General features: G+C 29.7%; 1 protein-coding gene across 1 annotated transcript in view; it reads right to left on the reverse strand.

Annotated features, from left to right (window-relative positions):
* Positions 1-21,127, reverse strand: part of LOC142320294 (lachesin-like) — an 884,028-nt gene that overhangs the window by 376,388 nt on the left and 486,513 nt on the right. The window contains exon 2 of the mRNA XM_075358001.1: positions 10,356-10,463. Within this exon, the coding sequence (XP_075214116.1) occupies positions 10,356-10,463 (108 nt within the window). The remainder of the gene's footprint in view (positions 1-10,355; positions 10,464-21,127) is intronic.

Raw genomic sequence — 21,127 nt, forward strand, 5'->3', positions numbered from 1 at the left:
TATGTTTAAATTAAAAAAAAAAAAAAAAATAAAAAAAAGGAGATGAAGTCTGATTCAAAGTCATGTGCCTTCCCCTAAGATCCAAACATTTCATTAATTAAAATTTTATGTAGCTATAACTCTGGAATAAATTAAAATAAGTAAGTACCACTTATGATATATCTGTGAAAAGCTCTCGAGGGCTTACGACTGCAGTTAAGAAAAAGTTTAAAATCCGTTTTTTTTTTTATTTCGGGCTTTTTTGGACACTTTCGGTTCAGTCGATTGCAATCAAAAGGGAAGGAGTACAATTAAATGTTACATCAGTCCTAAATACAAAATTTTAACATCCTACGGCTAATTTTGAGTTATAAATGATACATACGAACATACAGACGTAAAGACGTCACGCCGAAAGTAGTCAAAATGGATTCAGGGATGGAAATAATGTATATTTCTGTTGAAATCTGGAAACCGAAATTTTTCGCGATCACAATAGTTTATTTCCTTCATATAGGGAATTAAAAAGTACAGGAAAAAACAAAATGTTAAAATAAGTTATGTAAAATAAAATAAAAAATGTATTTATAAACAATTTTCTTGAGGCTTAAACATGACACAAAAACTATTTAAAATGGTGGTTATTAGAAACCAAATTATTCTATATAAGAAAATAATAACAATAAGAACGATAAAACAGTAATTATATTTAAATTTCTTGATACATTCACAGAAAACTGTTTATTTATACGATGAAATATCTATTAATCTTATTTAAATTATTTAGTATTTTTATTTACAACAACGAAAAGTGTCGTTAACGTCTGGTGTTTTAATTATAAATGTTACTTTAAAAATATTAAGAACATTAAAGCTGTTAAAATAAACATAAATATAATAAAAAACTATTATTATTCAATAGTAAAATTCACAACTTTTTTTCCGATATATTTTATTAATTACATATCATTTCAGGTAAGTAAGTTTATTCATAGATGATGCACATTTTTGTTCTATAATCCTTTTAGAAAATCGGTAATTACCCATTTTTTCCATAGGATATTTTCATTCCAGGCGATTCTAAACAAGACCCTGCCACTTCACTATAAGATGGAATACTTTTTATCAGTTTTAATATAAAACTTCTGTACTGTTCGTACTGTTAACAAAAACGTAACTTACCGATATCTTTTTTCATAAAATATACTTCAAGAATATCTTTAGGTTTATTCTTTATAAAATCTTTTATATACCGTAGGTATAAGCAAAATAAACAGTTCTTTTTAACTGACTTCCACCATTTGAAATGTTGTTTACTTTTTTTAATTATTTGTTTTTTTATCTCAAATTCTATTTGCAATCGGTTTTGTAGATTATAAACCATAAGTAATTTCATCACAATAATCAAGTTGAAGTTCATCGATGTTTATGCTACCTTTTATTTTGCTGTTGATGTCTAAAATGTAATCGTATTTAAAATACTTAAGGTCACTTTTCTTGAAACTTATGTCAAATAGGATAGCCTGAACTAAAATAAATCTCAACTACCACCAGCACATGATTAAAATGTGAGATTTGAACCAGTTTTTTCAGAAATAGTAATAGTGGTCAAAACCTTTAAACCCAAATAACAAAGTAATAAAAAAAATTACAACAATTACTTTTAATTAACAGTATGTATCGTGTTGAGTGAAACCGTACTGATTTAAAAATAGGGTCGGAAGAGATGACGAATAGCAGTTATAATAATAAATCAATTGTATATAATTTAATTAAATTTCTCATATCTTCAACCAAGTAATACTGACTAGGCTGTTGGAGTTATCACGACCAAACGAATAATCAGTATTTTGATGCGAAATCAATAAAAATATCATAAAATGTGTATTTTTATTTTTTTCTCTTGGCATTTAAATAATCTGCTGTTTTTAACACAAGTTTTATCTTATCAGTATGATGGGTGTGGTGGTCAATCCGAATCGAAATTTCGAATTATTTAGGGGTCTGTTTCAGGTAACGTTTAAATTTAGCTTTGATGTTTCAAAGCATTATTTGATAATCTTAATAAAAATAAAAAAAAATATTATTATTGTTATTACTTTTTTTGTTTATACAAATTCGGACAGAAATAATTTAAAATTTTTTTGTGATTTTCGATATTGTTTTTGATATTGTATTATTATTTTTATTTATTTTAAGTGAATATTTTAATTCATTTATTTAATTAAGGATACTTTTCATTAAATTTATTTTTAGTAATTCCTTTAATATAATCATAATGATTATCAAACAATGGTCATCTAATTTTTTAACTGGTTTGATTGTATCTCTCTCTTTGTAATTTTATTTCAGTAACCGTTCATCGTAGCTTATGCTCTGTACGAGTATATGATGTAAAATTGCTTTATTTAATTAGTTTCTAACATAAAACCTCTACGGAATTTGGAGGAAAAAACTGCAAAACATAATAAATAAGCTTGATTACATTACTCTGATGATTTCATTACACAAACCCTCTATGGGGTTCTTTTAAAAACGAGGCGAAGTTGAAATTGCGAGTAAAATTGATAATGTCATTTGAATATTAGCCTATATGTTATTAAGATTTTTACCTGAAAATTCATTAAAAAATTTGATTATTATGTTAAATGTAAATCAGATTCACATTATGATTCAGTGTAATTCACAGGAAGTAATAAAGCCTACCCACCAACCAAAAATAATTATATAATTTCCTCCCACTTTTTCTTTATCAACCTATCACCCTGAAACTTGATTATTAGTTTGATTTGGTATTAATCAGTATTAGCTAAATCTGGTATTATCAGAGTGGAAGCATCTTGATGTAATGATAGAAAGTAAATTCTTATTTATTGAAAAAAACTTTGTTGGTTATACTGGTTATGTGATGCAATGCTCTTTTTGTTTATTATTAATTGCTATAAAAAAAAAGTTTTTAATTATTTACTTTAATGGCAGTAGTCTCGAATTTTGTAGATTTTTTGAAGAGATATGCATTATTAGTTTCATTTGTAACTGTTCATGAATTCTACTTTCCCGTCTAGCGCTATAACAGAGCTATAGCTGTAGAAGGGAAAGTATTGTAATCGATCCAATTTCGCCATGTACGGTTTTCGCCGGATCTTGGCGTTTTGACACCTAAGGAAGACCCAAAAAACCAAATAGAAATTTTCCGGATGTTCGTATGTACGTGTGTGTGTTCGGTGTCTCACACCTTATATCTCCAGAGAACTACTGGACCGATTTTTACCAAACTTGGTCAGATTACTTCTGTGTATGGGGAATTGATGACATTAAATTTTCAACTTATAAGGTCAAGGGGATAAGGCTCTAGAGCCTTATCCCCTTGTCTCGAGCCTTATCTCAGTGTCTCGAGATTTCACTTAATTAAATACTTACCATTACACTTGTTACTTACATACACTTGTTAACGATTAAAAAATAATAATAATATTTGCAAAAAAAGTTTTTCAAAATCGCACTCTCACCCAAAAAAATTCTCTCAACTAGTGGCTAAGTGGATATACTGCGTCAATAGTACCCCGTCACCACAAATACATTAGTGTAACATTGACGTAAAGCTGTTTTAGAAAAATATTTTATTTAAATAAAATATAAAAATTTTAAATTAAGTTTGTGTGTGTGTGCGTGTGCGCGCGTGAACCGTAATAAGAAACAAGCCGCGTGACTGGAAAGTCCTACAACTGTGTTATTCAAGAGCCGATATATAAATTACATTACCATACACTGACCAGTCTGCTGCAGTCATTTCATAACTTATACCTTAAAATAGACTAATCATTTCTTAGCTAAATCTATAGAGCAGTAGAAATACTATTAAGAACGGAAGATGGCTTCTTTCGAAAATTCTATTTTCGAAGATTGAAACTTCGGTGATAGCGCAAAAACGAATAAATATTGAAGTATAATTGGCACGGATTGTTATTGTGACAGAAAATATTCTGTTTTGTTGGAAAAATGGGTTAGAGATCTTTTTGTTAGTCGGCAAGTTCTAAATTTTCATAGCATGTCTTCTGAAAAATTAAAAGATGAGGCTTTTAATTAAGGGATAAATAATATAACTTTTTATTAAAATAACTCAATTTTGTTATCAAAAATAAAAATTCACTTTTACAATTTAAGTTATTTTTATCAACTACTAACCGTTAAAGACTAACACAAGAAAGGGTTAAATTTTTGTAAACTTTTACCAGCATAAAATGTGTAGAATATTAATTGTTTTTTTTTTTTTTAAATAAAACATAGTATGAAAATGTGTTAACACATTGATGATAGTCATCATTAAATTTATTCATGAAAGAAGCTTTAAATTTTTTTCTGTATACTCACATCGGATGAGTTTTATTTAAACACGTTTACCAATTTTATTTTCTGTTGTACAATATCAGTTATGTACAGATAAAAACTAATTTCACGGTAATTATAATCAAAGTATTGGGAATTTTCTACAAGAATAAACAAATTAAATATTTTTAAACTTGTTTATAAGATGAATGAATCTGTCAACAAAATGAATAAGTTATAATAGAGTTGGTTGATTGGTGTTGCAAGGGGAGAATGCAGTTACAAACTGGTAACGTCCGATATGACATTGCACACAAAGGATGAGACAATCTGTCAGTTTACCTCTCCCTGTACTCCCTTCTTCCATTTAAAAAAAAACGCAAAAAACAATTCCACCCGCTAAACTGTTGTATTTTACCCCCACCTACCTTATTTCACATACGCAAACTGTCACATTCGTTCCCCTTCATGGTATCTCAAACTACTGTGCCATTCACAGTACACAGTAATTTACATATCCACATCATACTTACCCTCTCACTGTGTCGCTCTATCTCTCTCGTGTCAGTTGTATTATAATTATCTCATAAATCATGCATGGAGACTGGATTCAGCTTTAAAATATTATCTGCATAAACCAGGAACGCACCAAGCCGCATTTATAATTTGGTTCCCTCTTATTCATACATATAGTCCTACGATACATAGGTCTACTAAAATCGTATTTATTTTCAATGTTTTTGTGGCTGAATTCATTGCTCCGAGGCAGTTTATTTTTTATTTTTTAATAACAACCTTAATGATAAATGCTCTTTTTATCTTTTATATGAATTATTGTTTCTTTATTAAAAATAAAACATTTTGGAATATTTCTTTCAGTGAGGTCTTTATTCAAAAAATTACATAATGTACTCTTTTGTATTCACATAGGAAAACATGAATGAAAATGTTTTGATTTTTTTTTATAGAACTAAATCTGTTAAGAAAATCCTATTTTCTAAGTTACCTGTTTTATTCATTCTCACGTTGATATATTGATATAAAATATTTTTCAAATTTTATTCCAGTTTTTACTCCCCAAATTTCCTTCTAAAACTAAAACCGTTAACTTGCTCCTATATGGTCTATAAATCACGTAACCTTGATTTTAAAAAAAAAATATTTGTTTGTAAAAAGAAAAGAGTGAAAACTTGTCTAAAAATCTCTTCATTTCCTTATCACTAAAATTTCCTTATTATCACTAAAATTATTTTTAAACACCAAATCTCTAAAAGCCTCAAATGTATTTTTTATGGGATTATATTTTACTAAATACCAAGAAAGTGTCGCTTTTAGGACTGAATATCAACGGACTTGATATTGCAATTGCCAATTTTTATACTGACTTTAAAGATAAGCATTAATTTTGTCAATAAGTAAGACAACTTTAAATATCTTCACTTCCAGTTTTTATGTTAAGAATCGGATGGAATGCCGTTTAGTTTTAAAAATAGCTATCCCAATTGGTAGAGTGAGCTGTGGCTATAATTAATTCGCCTTAAACCTTTGGTTATAGCACGTAACTGGGTAAAATTGATTCTAAAAAATTTATGCAGGATATGTGATACCTGATTCAGCAACAGCATAATTCTTTCCTGCTTGTAATATTACCTATCGAAGTTATTATTCTTTTTTTCGTAACTAATCTTAATATAGAATTATAACAATTAAAGATTATTTTTAAAAAAAGAAAATTTTTGTGTGTATCTATTAAAACAATAATAAAAAATCGTTAAAAAATGTAATGGTAACGCATAAAAAAAAGGAAATGAAAAATTTAACTACCTAAAAGGGGATGAAGGATATTAAAATAAGTGTAACAAGTAATTAAGGACGTAGAAAACAGTTAATGTTTTTAGATTCAAAAATAATTTAGAATAAAAATAATGGAATTTCCGCTAATGCAGTTAAGTAACCGTAAATGAAATAAAGGACATGAAATCAAGGGAGTTTGAGGGACAGTGTGTGCGGAACCAAAAGAGTAAAAAAAGTACTTTTTTTTGTTTTGTATATTAATGTTTTCCTGTAATATTTTATTCCTCTCTCGTAATTTCTTAGCTCTAGTAGAAATCTAAGATCTATTGTCATATAACAATTGATTCTTCTGTTTGAGAAAAAGGTTTTAAGATTACATAGGTATTAAAATTAGTCATACGGACTATGTGAATTACTTTATGGTGCGAATAAAAGATTTTCTTTCTCTGGTTTGAACATTTATTTTATTTTTATTTTTTTTCTTAATTTACATCAGTCATTGATGCCAACTTACAATTGACTTGATACATTTACTGTGGGGAAGTTTAAATCAAGAATCTATAATAAATTTTAACATTATTATTGTTATTATTATTATTATTATTAAGGTATTAAATAATAATATAGTGATAAATAGTAATAATAATATATAGTATTAATTAATTAAATGTAATGTTTCTTTGCGTAGATTGCTTAATAATTCCTTTAAATTGCCATTTTATACCGTGTGATAGCTTAGAATAAAAAATATATTATTTATTGAATTTTACGAGTAGTGAATTTTTTTTGGGTTAGTAATAAGTTTTATTTGGAAACGTGTGTGAGTAATATCACCCAGCAATTGTGGCTTCAGTGTACTACAGTATTTTTTTTTTATCATACAGTAAAACCTATAAAAACTATGATTTTAAACTGTAATAAAACTTTTCTAGTATCTACGAATGTGTATTTTTTTTGGTGGGTGAGGGTTATAAGAGAATTTAGAGTGATTTAAACGTTTAACTATTGGACTAGTGTAGCGATTCATGAATTATTCTTTTAACTGTCTTTATAACTTCAAGTAAATACGAGTATCATGCTGTTGAAATTTTACATATAATCTGTTAGAATACCCTTAATAACAAAATAAATTTTTGGAATGTCATATCCATTATACCATGACTGGCTTAAATTACTTGCTTGATTAGCATCAAGGTTTTTCATTTATTTCATATTGTTCTACTTCCCTTAAATTTAATCGATAACGATTTCCACAATACTTTCACATAGTTCCAGCAGCGTAATAGAACACTTAGTGTGTTATGTTTGTATTAACATCCTAACGTATATTTTAATATACTCCTCTTCATTTTTATTACACATAGAGTATGTTTTTTAGTTTGACACATATGAATAATTATTCGTGTTGGTTGCTTCCAACTAGTCTTCAGTAATTGCATAGTCATTATTAATGTAATCATGGAAGCTATTTAAATACTTTACAACAAAAATCTATGACTTTAATGTATTGCTAATTTATTACACATTTGCAATTTATTCTTTACGTTATTTGAAACTGTTTCTATTTTCATATAAGTTGATAAAATATCATTCACGGGTACATCAATTTAAAGAACTCGTATTCGGAACAACTTCGTTTTTATGTGCTTTTTAATAATAAATTTATTTACCTCCTTTGCGTTAACGAGAAACATCCGGGTACATATTTATGATTCTATAATCTGATGTTTCTTTTTATCCATATTTCCACTCTATAACAGGCAAGTGATCTCGATACCACATTGAGTACCTTCTCATTTGTCTACCATGGAATAGCTAAAAGCTACGTTTATGTTATCAATGCAAAATGTAACGTGAAATGAGTTTACAGAAAATATAATTGTTATTCTTTTCTGATATTAATGGTTTATATAATAATGGAAGTTAAGTGTATTAACAGTTTTGTGACAATTTTTCTGGTTTTTATCCACTACCAGACGATAATATACATTTTAATATTATAATCCTGTTAAGTGTAGTTTTAATAAAAACCTCTTCATCAGTAATTTATACCAATTTTCTCTACACCAATCAAAACAATAAACAAGTTTTTAAAACCTACCGTCAATTTGTACTACGTTATTCACTTGTTTTTAATCGATTGCATTTCTGTTATATTACGTTATTTAACACGCAATTAATAAAAAAAAAAAAGTTACTTGAGATCTAAAATCGTTAAACAATTTTTGTTTTATTGCATTCCACTACATATTATTTCGATGTTATGGGTTATAAAAAATAATCCTCGACATTCAAAATTTCCCTCAAGTATGTGAAAAACAGATGTTATTTTATAATTGAAGTAAAAATAATAATAATCTGAGATGATAGAGGCTGTGGAACGGGTACAGGCATCTAGCCACGTGGTTAGACAGTTGGATTTGGAGGTGAGATGAATGTCAGGAATGCCTTCAATTCTGCCATTGTTGCGACATTTTTAACGTACTTAATGTTCGGGATTACTGAGTAACTCCTTGCCACAATTGGAGAAAACCTGAAGGACAGTGATTTATTCATATATGACACTTGTAAGGCGATGAAATAGAGGAAGAATACCGGTGGGGTTACTCAGGGATCTATCTTGGGATCTGACCTGTTGATCGAGCTTTATGTTAGCTTTCTCAGGATTGAGATGCCGGGGCACGCGTTTCTGATTGGATATCCAGTCGATGTGGCCACAGTCATCTCCTCTCGTATACCGATCTAGGTCAGTTCAAACCGAACCAGGTTATGAGGACGGTAAGTCGTTTAGTGAGAGATCTTGGACTCGAACTGGCCCTTTTGAAGAGAGAGGTTGACATTTTGATCAAATCAAGAAGTACTAGCTAGCATCTTCCCTATGGAAACAGGTCTTCGACCTACATAAGTAGGTCGGCGAGATATCTATCGGGGGACTGTCGATTCCAAATTTACCTTCTGAGGTCATGTTCAGAGGATGTGCGTGATGGCAGCCGTTAGTACATTAATGGCCTTCGTGGAAGGCTAAAATCAACGAAGAGGAGGCTGTTAATCACTGCAACACATTATATCTTTCTCTAGGAGGCTGGGATATGGACGAACGCGCTGGGGGTCTAGGTTTGGTTGTTCTTACATGACGGTGTCTGAACCACTGTGTTGGTGGTGTATAAGGCGACCTACTCACTTAGAAACGTAGGGAAATTCTTATCTCAATCGGCAGACTAGGAGAGAGATGGTTACTGGAAAGGCACAGGAACAGATGATGGTCATTTGGCAACAAAGATGGGACATTGTGGTTATAGGGATGTGGAACAGACATCTTATTTAAAACCTGAGACCTTGTATGAGGCCTTACACATGGCAAGCTGAATTTTTATCTCTCCCAGTTTCTCACTGAACACGGCTACTTTCGCAAGTATCTTGACTGTATGGGGAAAGTTAACACTTTCTAGTGCCGGTACTGCAGGAGAGAAAGTGATAACGCATGCTAGATCTTTTTTATTCTACGCCCAGTATCTGCCGGAGCGAAAGATGCTACTTTAGGCATTGAGGTAAGCTCTCTTGATGACATTGCCAAGGCGATTTCAATCGATAAGGAAGCTTAAGACACTGTATCGGCTTATGCCGATCGGGTTCTGAGACATTAGAAAGAGCATGGGTGCTTATCAAACCCTTAGAAAGGTAAAATGGTGGTATAAATAGGTGAGTCGGCGTAAGGTAACAAACAGCACTCCCCAGACTGAAGTAAGAGGACCCGGCTTGGAGAAAACGTTAAGTGAGAGAGGCATTTTTATTGAGTAAGAACCCTAAACAACCAAGTCCAAAAAAAAAGTTATAATAATTCTTATCCCTTCAATATTGGTACGATGACTTTATATGATGATTTTTTTTCTGTATAAAGCTTAAGAAAAGTTTCAATAACGTATTATCATCCTTGTAAATTCAGTCGTCCTTCAGTAATTTTGGTCTTGATTGCGTTCATCTCTAAGAAATAGTTTTGATTTAATGCTGTAAACGTTTATTTCGTTCACAGTTTATTTAAGAGATTATTTGGTTAAAATTTTTACAAAGTAAAAACTTTAATCATTTAAAATGAATTAAAAGAATATGTGATAAATTAATCATTGCGTAATAATATTATTTCCAGTTTTGAAATATTAATTATTAATATTTAGTAAATAGTAAAAGAACAAACAGTAATTTTTAAGAAATTATATATATTAATTTCTTTGTATTTTAATTTAGTTTGTATCACTCACCTAAATCTTGCACCTCGCAAGGTAATGCTAACGTGTCACCGATTACAGCCCTGAATGTTTGACCACGTGATATGAATTTCGGCATAGCTTTCTGGACAGCCATCCCTCCTGGAAAATTTGTTAAACAATACACATAAATTAAGTTGTAAAATAATAAGTAAACATTAATATTATATTAAATTTTTCTTACCTCTCATTACACTCAAAATTTTGTTTTAAATTATTGGTGTCTTCGTGAATTATTTAGTTTACGTTAAACAATTTTTTTCATTAATTACGTAGAAGGAAAATTCTTTCATCGGAATCAAAAATTTGTTTCTCCTTAAACGTTGTGCCTGTATTTTTTGTTAAATTTAATCTCTTCCTCTTCACCAGTATTTTTTTAGCTTTTCACCATACCTACCATGTCACTTAACCTATTGGGTCACTTTATAACATCTCAAGTTTTATACATACATTCCCATTCAGGTTAGCTGGAAATCTGGTACAATAGAATGATGAATGGGTGACAATTCTTTTTATTATCTAGCTAGCCGGATAGAGATCGCTTCATTAACCCTACCGTCTAGCCAGGAGAGCTCTGTCCCCCTGGACTTTCGACGCGTTTGTATCCCCATTTTTATGAGAATATTAAGTATTTTACAGAAATATTTTAAGAAAAGAAATATTAGTGCGCAGAGAACATTTTTATGAACATTTTGATGTGTTTGTATTTAATATAGGTTTAAGGAGTGAGTAAATATAGAATTTAATATTTTTTAATAGAAATATAATGTATAACGCTAGCCGTATTTGTAGCAGGGTGTTGGCTTGCGAACACAGTTTTCTTCGTTTTCGTATACCAGTGTGTGTGAGGTTGTGTTAGTTGCTAGTCCAGCTGCTCCTATTGGCGTAGAGCGGACCACGTGATGCACTGGCTGGATGCGCGCCAACGACACTTTCCCGCTAAATAAAGAATCCTATTTTTACTGCTAAATATTAACTAATCATCCCTTTATTTTATTTATAAATAATAAAGTAAATAAAAAAAGAAATATCAAATATAAATAAAAATAATCTACGCTTAGAAATTAAATTGAATAATCTGTAAATTAATTGACAACGGACTGCTTCTAGCGGGAGGGAGTCGCCTGAGAGAGTCACCGTGCGCAGCTGCCCGGCGCACCACCATTGTGCCGCTCTGCGCCAATAACAGCTAAAATAAAAAATGTGAGCACATACAACAAACAAATAAAGAATAAAAAAACAAACCTACGCACCATCCTTTTTTGTGATACAAAGTGATTATAAGGAATTTATAAAGTTTTTTGATCTGTATTTTATAACAAAAATTATCAATTAATTTAGGAAAATTAAACTTTTTAAGACTTAGTTTACACTGAATATAAAATTTAAAAAAAAAATAGAAAAATATACAATAAGTAGCAGAAAAAGGAAAAAACTATTTTTTCACTTAAAAAATTAAAAATGGAGAAGCGTTGTCCCGAATTTCATGAATAAAAATATCAGATGATTCCTCACAATTAAGTAACTGAAAATATGAGGGAATTTGAATTGACGCTAGTCTCAATTTATACCATATAAAACACATTAGGAATTTAATTAACGTTTATTATAAAGATGTCATAAAAGAGTGTTTTGAAAATATATTTTCAATAATTTTTTTGATATTAAAGGATTTTGTCACAATATTAAGAATAGAAACATTGAAAAATATACTCATGGAATTATAATAAATGTAATTAAAATATAATTCCACATCATTCATCAAGTGGATAAATCTAAAAAATTATTATATAAAGACGTTTAAAACAAATTGAATCACTGGAATGTCTTTAAAAAATATTTAAACATTTTTCCGGTAAATATTGTTACTGGAAAAAATATGTTATATATAATTAAGTATAAAAATATGATAGAAATTGATAAGTTTTGTATTTTCTTGCTTTAATTTACAAACTTCAAGTGAATAAATCTACGGTTATTCACGGGTGAGGAAATCTGTACTATCAAACTCGTGCGGTATTACGCTTTCGTAATGCATGTTACACAGCCATTTTCCGTACAAAGGATAAAATTTAACGTGAAAAATGCTAAAATACCAACTTAACGAATGATACAAGTGATAAATATTTATAATACATAAAAAAACATGTTTTTACAAACGTTTCTTTCTATATGTTTACATTTTATTGAAGTGTTATTCAAGTGAGATAAAATTTCATTAGTCAAATGGTGGTCCTTTTCGAAATATTTTAAAACCCAAGCGAAAATCGAGTTAAACAATTACTTACATAACTGTATTACGATTCCTATATTTGGTGATATAATTCGATAACTTTTACTTGTAACATAAATATATTGTACATTGTAGAATATTTTTCTTACTTCACGTTTTTTTACAGCTACTTCTAACATAAAAACATATTCGATTGTAGAATATTTTCCTTACTTACGATTCTTTTTTTTAAAGATACGCTAAAAATTTATGCGGATTAAAAAAAAAGAATGTAATGGGTTCGTATTGTACTGTTTTATAACAGAGTCAACAGAAAATGTATAAATATAAAGACGGCAGCAGTGCTTCGTATTTGCAGTTCCGGTAGAAGATAGGGAATGGGTGAATGTAATTCTATTGCCATGAAATGAAGAGTATTAGAACAAAACAAACGTATCTTTGCCAGAGGTTTGTAGTAGTCGCAACAAAGGCAGGTGAAGTTAAGGGAGTATAGATAGTGAAACGGGTGGTAGTAACTGCTGGTGAAGAGGCCGTGTGTAGTGAAGCGTATATTGCAGTAGACATGAATTATTCGGAGGTAGAGGAGCCACCACCACACAGTAGACGTGCTAGTTGTAAATTTCTCAAGTGTTCTGGACGTGATACAAGAATTTTTTTACTCTCTGCCAGTCACTCTCGCTACAACGTTGTTCAAATAAAACCCTCACCGACTGACTGGTCTATTTTCCATCGTGTCAGTAAACTACAGCCAATTTAAAGAAAGTGCCGCAATTGCCATTGTAAATAAAGAATCTTATTTTATACTGGTTCTATTTTATTCATGTTTCCATTAATATCTATGAATCAAAAATAGTCCTTTTATTTAACTTATTAATTTCATCTAAAAAAATATTTTTTTTTTATTTTTAATTTACACTTAATCTACAAATATTTTATTTTATGTACTTTTTTACTTTAATAATAGTAACCAACAATCTTGGTAATAATAATTCATAAAAATTTTTTTTTTTTGTTTTATTTATAATTATCTCTTCTTCTTCATCTTTACTGCAACTATCTTTTGACAGGAATCAAGAAATAGCATTCTCCACTTTGGTCTGTCCTGAGCTTTTTCTTTTAAATTATATTATCCTTGTCTACCTTTCAAATCATTCAACATTTCTATCCTCCTTTTTCCTCTTCTTCTCACAGAAGCAATCCTTCCTTTAATTATTACTTTTTGAATGCAGTCATCTCTTAGGATTTGACCTATTCAATTATTTTTTCCTTCTTGTATTATCTTAATCAAATTCCTACTCTCATTTATATTTATCAAGACCTAAACTCTCTCCGGCTAGTTGATACCTAGCACTTTTCTCCATAACCATATTTCAAAATTTTCCAGATATCGAGTCTCTTTTCTTTATTGTCCACGTCTCTGCACGATATAATACACAACACACTCTAAACAAAACATCTTGCAAATTTCTTTCTTAGATCATTAGGTATACTTTTTGTTGTAAGCAGTTTCTAACCTTGCTGAACGCAATTGTACTATTCGCAATTCTTTTATTAGTTTCCTTAGTACAACTTCCAACAAACTTTATTGTGCTACTAAGGTATTTAAAGCTACCAACCTGTTTTAATTGTTTCTCCTAAGTAATAACTTTTATTGCATTGCATTCCCTCGATATTCTCATTATTTTGGATTTATCAGCGTTTATTTTCATTCCGTCCTTTTCTCCTACTTTGCTTATTCTATCCATCATTTGTTGTTTCTTCTCCTACTGTCACATAACCACGGTTCTCTAAGTCTTCCAAAGTCTCCTCTATTAGTTGATCTCCATAAATATTAAAGAGGATTGGAGACTGCAGCAACCCTTTCTAACTCTTCTTCTCATCTTCACTTGTTTCTTTCTTCTCCTTCTACTTGAAACTGTACCCCATGTCCTACGTATTATTCCTTAATAAATCTTCTAACCCTCCAACCCAAACCTATTTCCCTCAAAATTTTCATTATTTTATCCCCTTTAACCTATCAAACGTTTTCTCCCTGTCAAAAAAAAAAAAAACATATGCACAAAATTATGTTTAAATCTATCATTCTCTCCATCAAAACTCTCAAACAACCTATTATGTCCCTAATTTCCTTTCCTTTTCTGAAGCCAAACTGTTTGTTATGCAACATTCTCTCCATCTTTCCCTCTACCTTTGCAGTGTTACTCTTTTTAATGTTTTTGCGACATTGGATATTAGACTTATAGTCCTATAATTCTTAGTATATTTGGCATCGCTAGTCTTTGGTATGGGTATTGTAATTATTTAAGGATATATGCTGACCATTGACCAGTCGTATAGATTTTATTTCAGAGTTTTGTTAATCTACCTATTGAACCTTCCCCTAAGCCCTTTAACACATCTGCTGGTAACTCATCACAACCTGTAGCTTTCTTAACTTGTTGAATAAATTTTACTTCTGCTTTTATAATGATTAGAGGTCCTTCATTTCTTGATCACAATTTTACATCACATTTATCTCTATCAAAATAAAATAAATTCAAGATCATAAAATTGTTTTAAGAAATTTTTTTTGCCTTTTCGTTTTACAAGATAATTTATTTTTCTTATCACATTTGCAAGTAGGTTTGTCCTTCGCTAAATAGTTTATTACTCCAATTTATAATTATAAAATTATGTTGCAAATTTTTTGCAATAAATTTTAAAATCTCAAACATTCTATATAGATTAGATAAGTCATTCTAAATAGATTAGAAAAAGAAGAATGTGTTTTAAGTAATATAAAGATTGTTATAACATAACTGGACGTAACCTCAAACTCATTTTGAGTCTAAGAATGTAAATTTAACACGTGTGTTTGCAATTTTTAATCTCCTCGTATTGGAAATAGAAGACGTAAAGTAGATTCACACGATGACGAAGGAAATCTGGTAAATTTTTTATTTACAATAGAGGTGCTTGAGTACCAAGTGCCGTCAAATATATGTATAATTTTAATAAATTTGTGTATGTATAAATTATTTGCTTAAAAACATACACTTTACTTTAGTTTGATTATAAAATCACCTTTTGAGGTAGAGTATTAGTAAGTACTAAAATATTTAGCATATATTAAAAAGATATTAAAATCGATGGATCTGTCAGATTAACAGTTTATATTTAAGACCGAAATATATATATATATATATATAATATATTATATTATATATTATTTATTTATAAAATATTATTTAACTAATAAATATAGTTATTAATGGCTCAAAATTTGATTCAAATATTATACTTCTTAATATCTATATTCTCCCTCTAAGATTCATGAGCTTGGGTGCTTAGTGAAATTGAGTAGCTGTACGGAAGGTGCAACCACATCGCAAAAAAACGAAAATTTAAAGAAAATCAGAAAAAAATTGTTAGAAAATTTAAAGAGGGAAATTCATAGGATTAAATGCAGATTTAGTAGGAATTAGCGAGGTTGGGTGAGATGAGGATAAAGACTTTTGGTCAGGTGATTTTAAAATAATTAACTCAGTGTCAAATAAAAGACAGACAGGAGTAGATTTCGTAATGAAGAAGAAGTTAGGGAAGAGAGTAGTGTATTTCTAAAAGCATAGCGATAGAATCATTGTAATCAGAATAAAATGAAAACCTAAGCTGACAACGATTGTTAACGTATATATGCCTACAAGTGGCATGATAATGATGAGGTAGAGTGTGTATAGAATGAAATTGAAACACGTAAAAGGGGATGAAAATTTAACAAGAGTTGGAGATTGGAATGCTAGCTTCGGAAAAGTCAAGGAAGGGAATATTGTGGGTGAATAGGCTGAATACGGGCTAGGCAAAAAGAATGAAACAGGAGACGGACTTATTGAGTTTCGCACAAAGTATAATTTAGTAATTGCCAACACCCAGCTTAAAAATCATAATAGAAGAATATATAGATGGTAAAAGCGTGGTTATACTGCAGAGTATAAGATAGTTTATATCATTGTTAAGCGAAGATTTAGAAATCAACTCATCGACTGCTAAGTGCATCCTCGAGCAGACATTGATAGGTTCCATAATTTAGAAAAATAGTGAAACCTGTTGAAAAATCTGAAGAAAAGTTGTCAGATGAATCGGTATAATTTAGATAAACTTGTGGAAGAGGAGGTTAAAAAGATTTTTGAGTAGGACATCGCAAGAAGTCTGAGTAAAAACGATAAGGTAGAAAATATAGAAGAATGAGAAAATGTTAAAAAGGCCGAAATTCTTAAATAAAAGGACGAATTCTTAAATCAGCAGAAGCGAACTTATACTTTACCGGAGCTGATAAGTGTGAAGAATACAGCACGATTAGCTTAACTACTGATGCATCAAAAATCCTAACTAGAATTCTGTACAGAAGAATTGTGAGGAGAGAGTAGGAGAGGAACAATTTGGTTTCGGGAAAAGTATAGGGACAAGGGAAGCAATTTTTGCGTTCAGATTAATAGTAGAAGCAAGATTAAAAAACAAACCAACAAACATGGCATTAATAGACTTAGAAAAGGCATTTGATGATGTAGACTGGAATATAATGTTAAACCCTAAATATATAATAATGTATACCCTAAATAATAAACCCTAAATAATGTAACCCTAAATAATATATATAATGTTTGAACCCTAAATTTTTTAAATTCAGGGTTCAAGTATAGAGATAGAAGAACAATTGCTAACATTTACAGGAACCAAACTGCAACAGTAATAATCGAAGAATATAAGAAAGAAGCCGTAATAAAAAAGGAGTCCGAAAAGGATGTTCCCTATCCCTATTACATTTTAATCTTTACATAGAACTAGCAGTTAATGATGTTAAAGAATAATTTAGATCCGGAGTAACAATGCAAGGTGGAAATTTAGTGATGCTACGATTAACTGATGACAGCTAATCGTCCAAAGAAGCTTCCAAAATGCTTCCAAAAAAGCATTTGGAAAAATATAGTTAAAAGAAGAATCAGCCTTATGGGCCACATGTAAGGCATACTGGAATAGTCGCTTTCGTATTGGAGGGAGATGTAGATGGGAAAAGCTGTTGCAGACAGGCAACGTTTGGAATATGTAAAACAAGTTTTTAGGGATGTAGGATGTAGGGGGTACACCGAAATGAAACGACTGGCACTACATAGGGATTCTTGGAGAGCTGCATCAAACCAGTCAATTGACAAGAGATAAAAAAAAACATATATATTAACTCTTAATTCAGTGTTTGCTCTTTTTTAAACTTCAACATTAATAAATTATAACTTTGCCTCAATAGGCTTGCCCAAGCCTCAATAGGCTGGAGACGCTTAATACTCTCTTCGTAATAACAGTAAAAAGTCAATAATATCTTATTTGACTTCCCAATCAGTTTTATTTAAAGCTGTTCAATTTCATTTCATTAGTACTAAAGAAAATCTATCAGAATATACTTCCCGGAATATACTTCTAGCCTTAAATGAATAAGCAAATAAGTAGTGGGAGTAAAAAGCAAAAATGGTTATAAAATAATATTGCCATATTACTTGCGAAAAAGCTAATATTTTTCTCAATGTCCTTCATTAATTTGAGCGTTTAGAAACAATAGTTTTCGATTATCGTTTAATTTTCAAGTAATAGCTATTTCAGAATAAGACTATTATTTTTAGAATAGTTGGCTTTTGACATAATTTTGCTTTTTTTATGTAGGAATGAATTCGAGTTTGGTTACAAAATAATCTAAAAAAAGATGCTTTTACTTTTCATGAAAACTTTTTTTTTCAATATTTTAAAGTAAATTTTATTAAATGAAATTACATATATTAAGAGAAAACTCGTAGCCGGGTTAGTGTAGTGGTTAAATTCGAAATCGAGGGTTATAAGGTTCAAGTACTTGAAACGGCGGTTGCTTTTATATAGATTTGTATGCTAGACTATGATATCAGCGTTCTTTAGTGGTTGGGTTTCAATTAATCAACCACACGTGCAGGAGTAGTTGACCCGAGTCTATTCCAGACTACATGTTTACCGGTACATTTACAGTTACACAGCAGCTACCTCAGATTATGCAAGGCGGTAGTGGTAATTGCATTTGCGTATACACACACACTCATCCAGATCCGACAATAGCTGGAAAATTGGTTGAAGAAAACAACATTATTAATATTATAAAAAATAATATTAATAGAAAATATAAAATATTATAAAGAAAATATTAACACAAAATATTAATAGAAAATAATATTGAGAATTAAATAAAAGTAAATTTTTGCAATTTTATGCTAAGGTTTTAAATTCATCAAGTATATTCTACAACTGGTAAACACTTGTAGATGTGAGTAGTAGCGTGTAGGCCTTTCATTCCGAGGTCCCGTGTTCAAACCCCGAGCAGGCATGAAATTTTTCATGCGCTACAAAATTCCATTCCCACATCCCTGTGGAAGCACAAGCTTCCACCTTATGTGGTGATTTCATCAAGCAAAGAAAAAAAAATACATATATAATTATCTCTCAATCACTGATCTGTAGTTATTTTTATGCTATAAAAATTAACTTATTCACATTCATTTAACTACCAATTTTATTTTTATAAACCTATGCCATTCATTTGAAATCATAATCACACTTTTATTTAGAAATTTTTGTGTTAATTATTGTAATTATTTGTTACAAAAAGGAGAATAACTTACTTGTATATAATACTTATCGCAGTGCAGATAAAGCTATACTTAGGTAATTACAGAATTTTATTCAGATAAAGTATAGGTGCATTTAATGTTATGTAAAGCACTTTTTATATTCGTTAATAATGATTATATGAGCATAATAATCTATATATAAATATATATATATATATATCAATTATTGCTGTTTTTATATACATATATCTATTATTATGCTGCTATTTTGTACCATACGTTTAATTAATGATTTGCCGGGGTTTTGTGGCGCGAGTGGTATTGTTTTGGCTTTTTTTCCGGAGGTCACTAGTTCGTATCCGGTCAGGTATGGCATTTTCACTCGCTACAAAATTGCTATTTCACCTCATCCCGGAGGCTAAAATAAACGTTAGTTTTTATTAATTTAATTTAATAAAAATGTAATTTTTTTTTATCCTTTTTTAATTTAAGTACATATCTTATATGAAATTACTTTTAAGTATGAAATATCTTTAAAAAGAATTAATAACCTAACTTGTACCTCATTAGATTTGTTCAATTTATTTTTTATATATATTAAAGAAAGAATAATTTTTAATTTTTTGTTTTAAATAAAACTTTTTCAAATAGCAAATTTAAAAATAAAAAATCTTTTATAATTTTTAATAACCTCGATTTAAATTGGCATTAAAACAAAAGCTCATATTATTTATCCTTTTACGCATAATAATGGTTGTCTTCTTTCAATACAAAAATTTATCCAATTAATCTAATTTTCCATCCGAATATGAAATTATATATTATTATATTTTTATCTTCTATAAATATTTATATATATACATATATATATATATATATGTGTGTGTGTGTATATATAAGGTTTTTATTTTTAAAATCAAAATTTTTATTTTTTTATTTTAGTCTAATGGAAATGGGAAATTATTAAAATATTTTAAATACAAAATATCTGAGTTATATGTAGTTTTAATCTTCTTAATAGAATAAATCTGTGGTGGAAACTACCTTTGCTGCTGTAATCATGAACAAAATAACGGCCTTTCAAAATATTAACACATTTGAATATAACTTTAAACTCCATTAAAAAAGCTATGTTGACATTTTTTGCAATAGAATAAAATATATATACAAATGTAAATTAAAGAATATAAAATCTGTTGTTAATACTATTTAACCACTCCTTACTGAAGGGATATTTGTACGAAAAAGATTAATAGCAATACGTTGGCAAAAGATATCCTGTAGTATTTTCACCTTACTCTCTTTTGTCCTTAAAGATTTGGCTAGTTTATTCAAAATTCAGTTTGATACGCTTACAAACAAACACAATTTTAAGGGAAGGATTAACCTTTTTGGTTTATCTTTTGTTTGTCTTTTGATCTTTGTTTGGTTAGAGGGTCCCAATCTAGAAACCCAAATTTTATCTTTTCCTTCGAGGAAATTTTCTTTTTAGTTTGCTAGATGTCATTAGGATCTGTCGTATTCGTTTGTGGATTTCTTTGAGTTACTGTGTCCGTAGTACTTGTATTCTGTGATGAGAGAAACTCTGCTTAAAGACCCATCCAACGACTAGTTTTTCTATTTAGTTGCTGCGCAAGAAGGCATTTTGAAGCTGAGGTAAATAAAAAGAACGAGGATCCTTAACTTTCCTAATACAATGCAATAAAATCATCTTCAGATTTAGTTTCTTTCAACTTGGTGTAGAAATTTTAGTTGGCAAAAATTGGTTGGCTTTGATTAAAAAATAACATATAGTCTAATTATAATATCTTTTCTTTTTCCAGTTTAACCTCCGGTAATTACCGTTCAGATATTACTTCAGAGGATGAATGAGAATAATATGTATGAGTGTAAATTGAGTGTAGTCTTGTACAGTT

This window comes from Lycorma delicatula, chromosome 2 (genome assembly GCF_047948215.1).
Source record: "Lycorma delicatula isolate Av1 chromosome 2, ASM4794821v1, whole genome shotgun sequence".
NCBI lineage: Eukaryota > Metazoa > Arthropoda > Insecta > Hemiptera > Fulgoridae > Lycorma > Lycorma delicatula.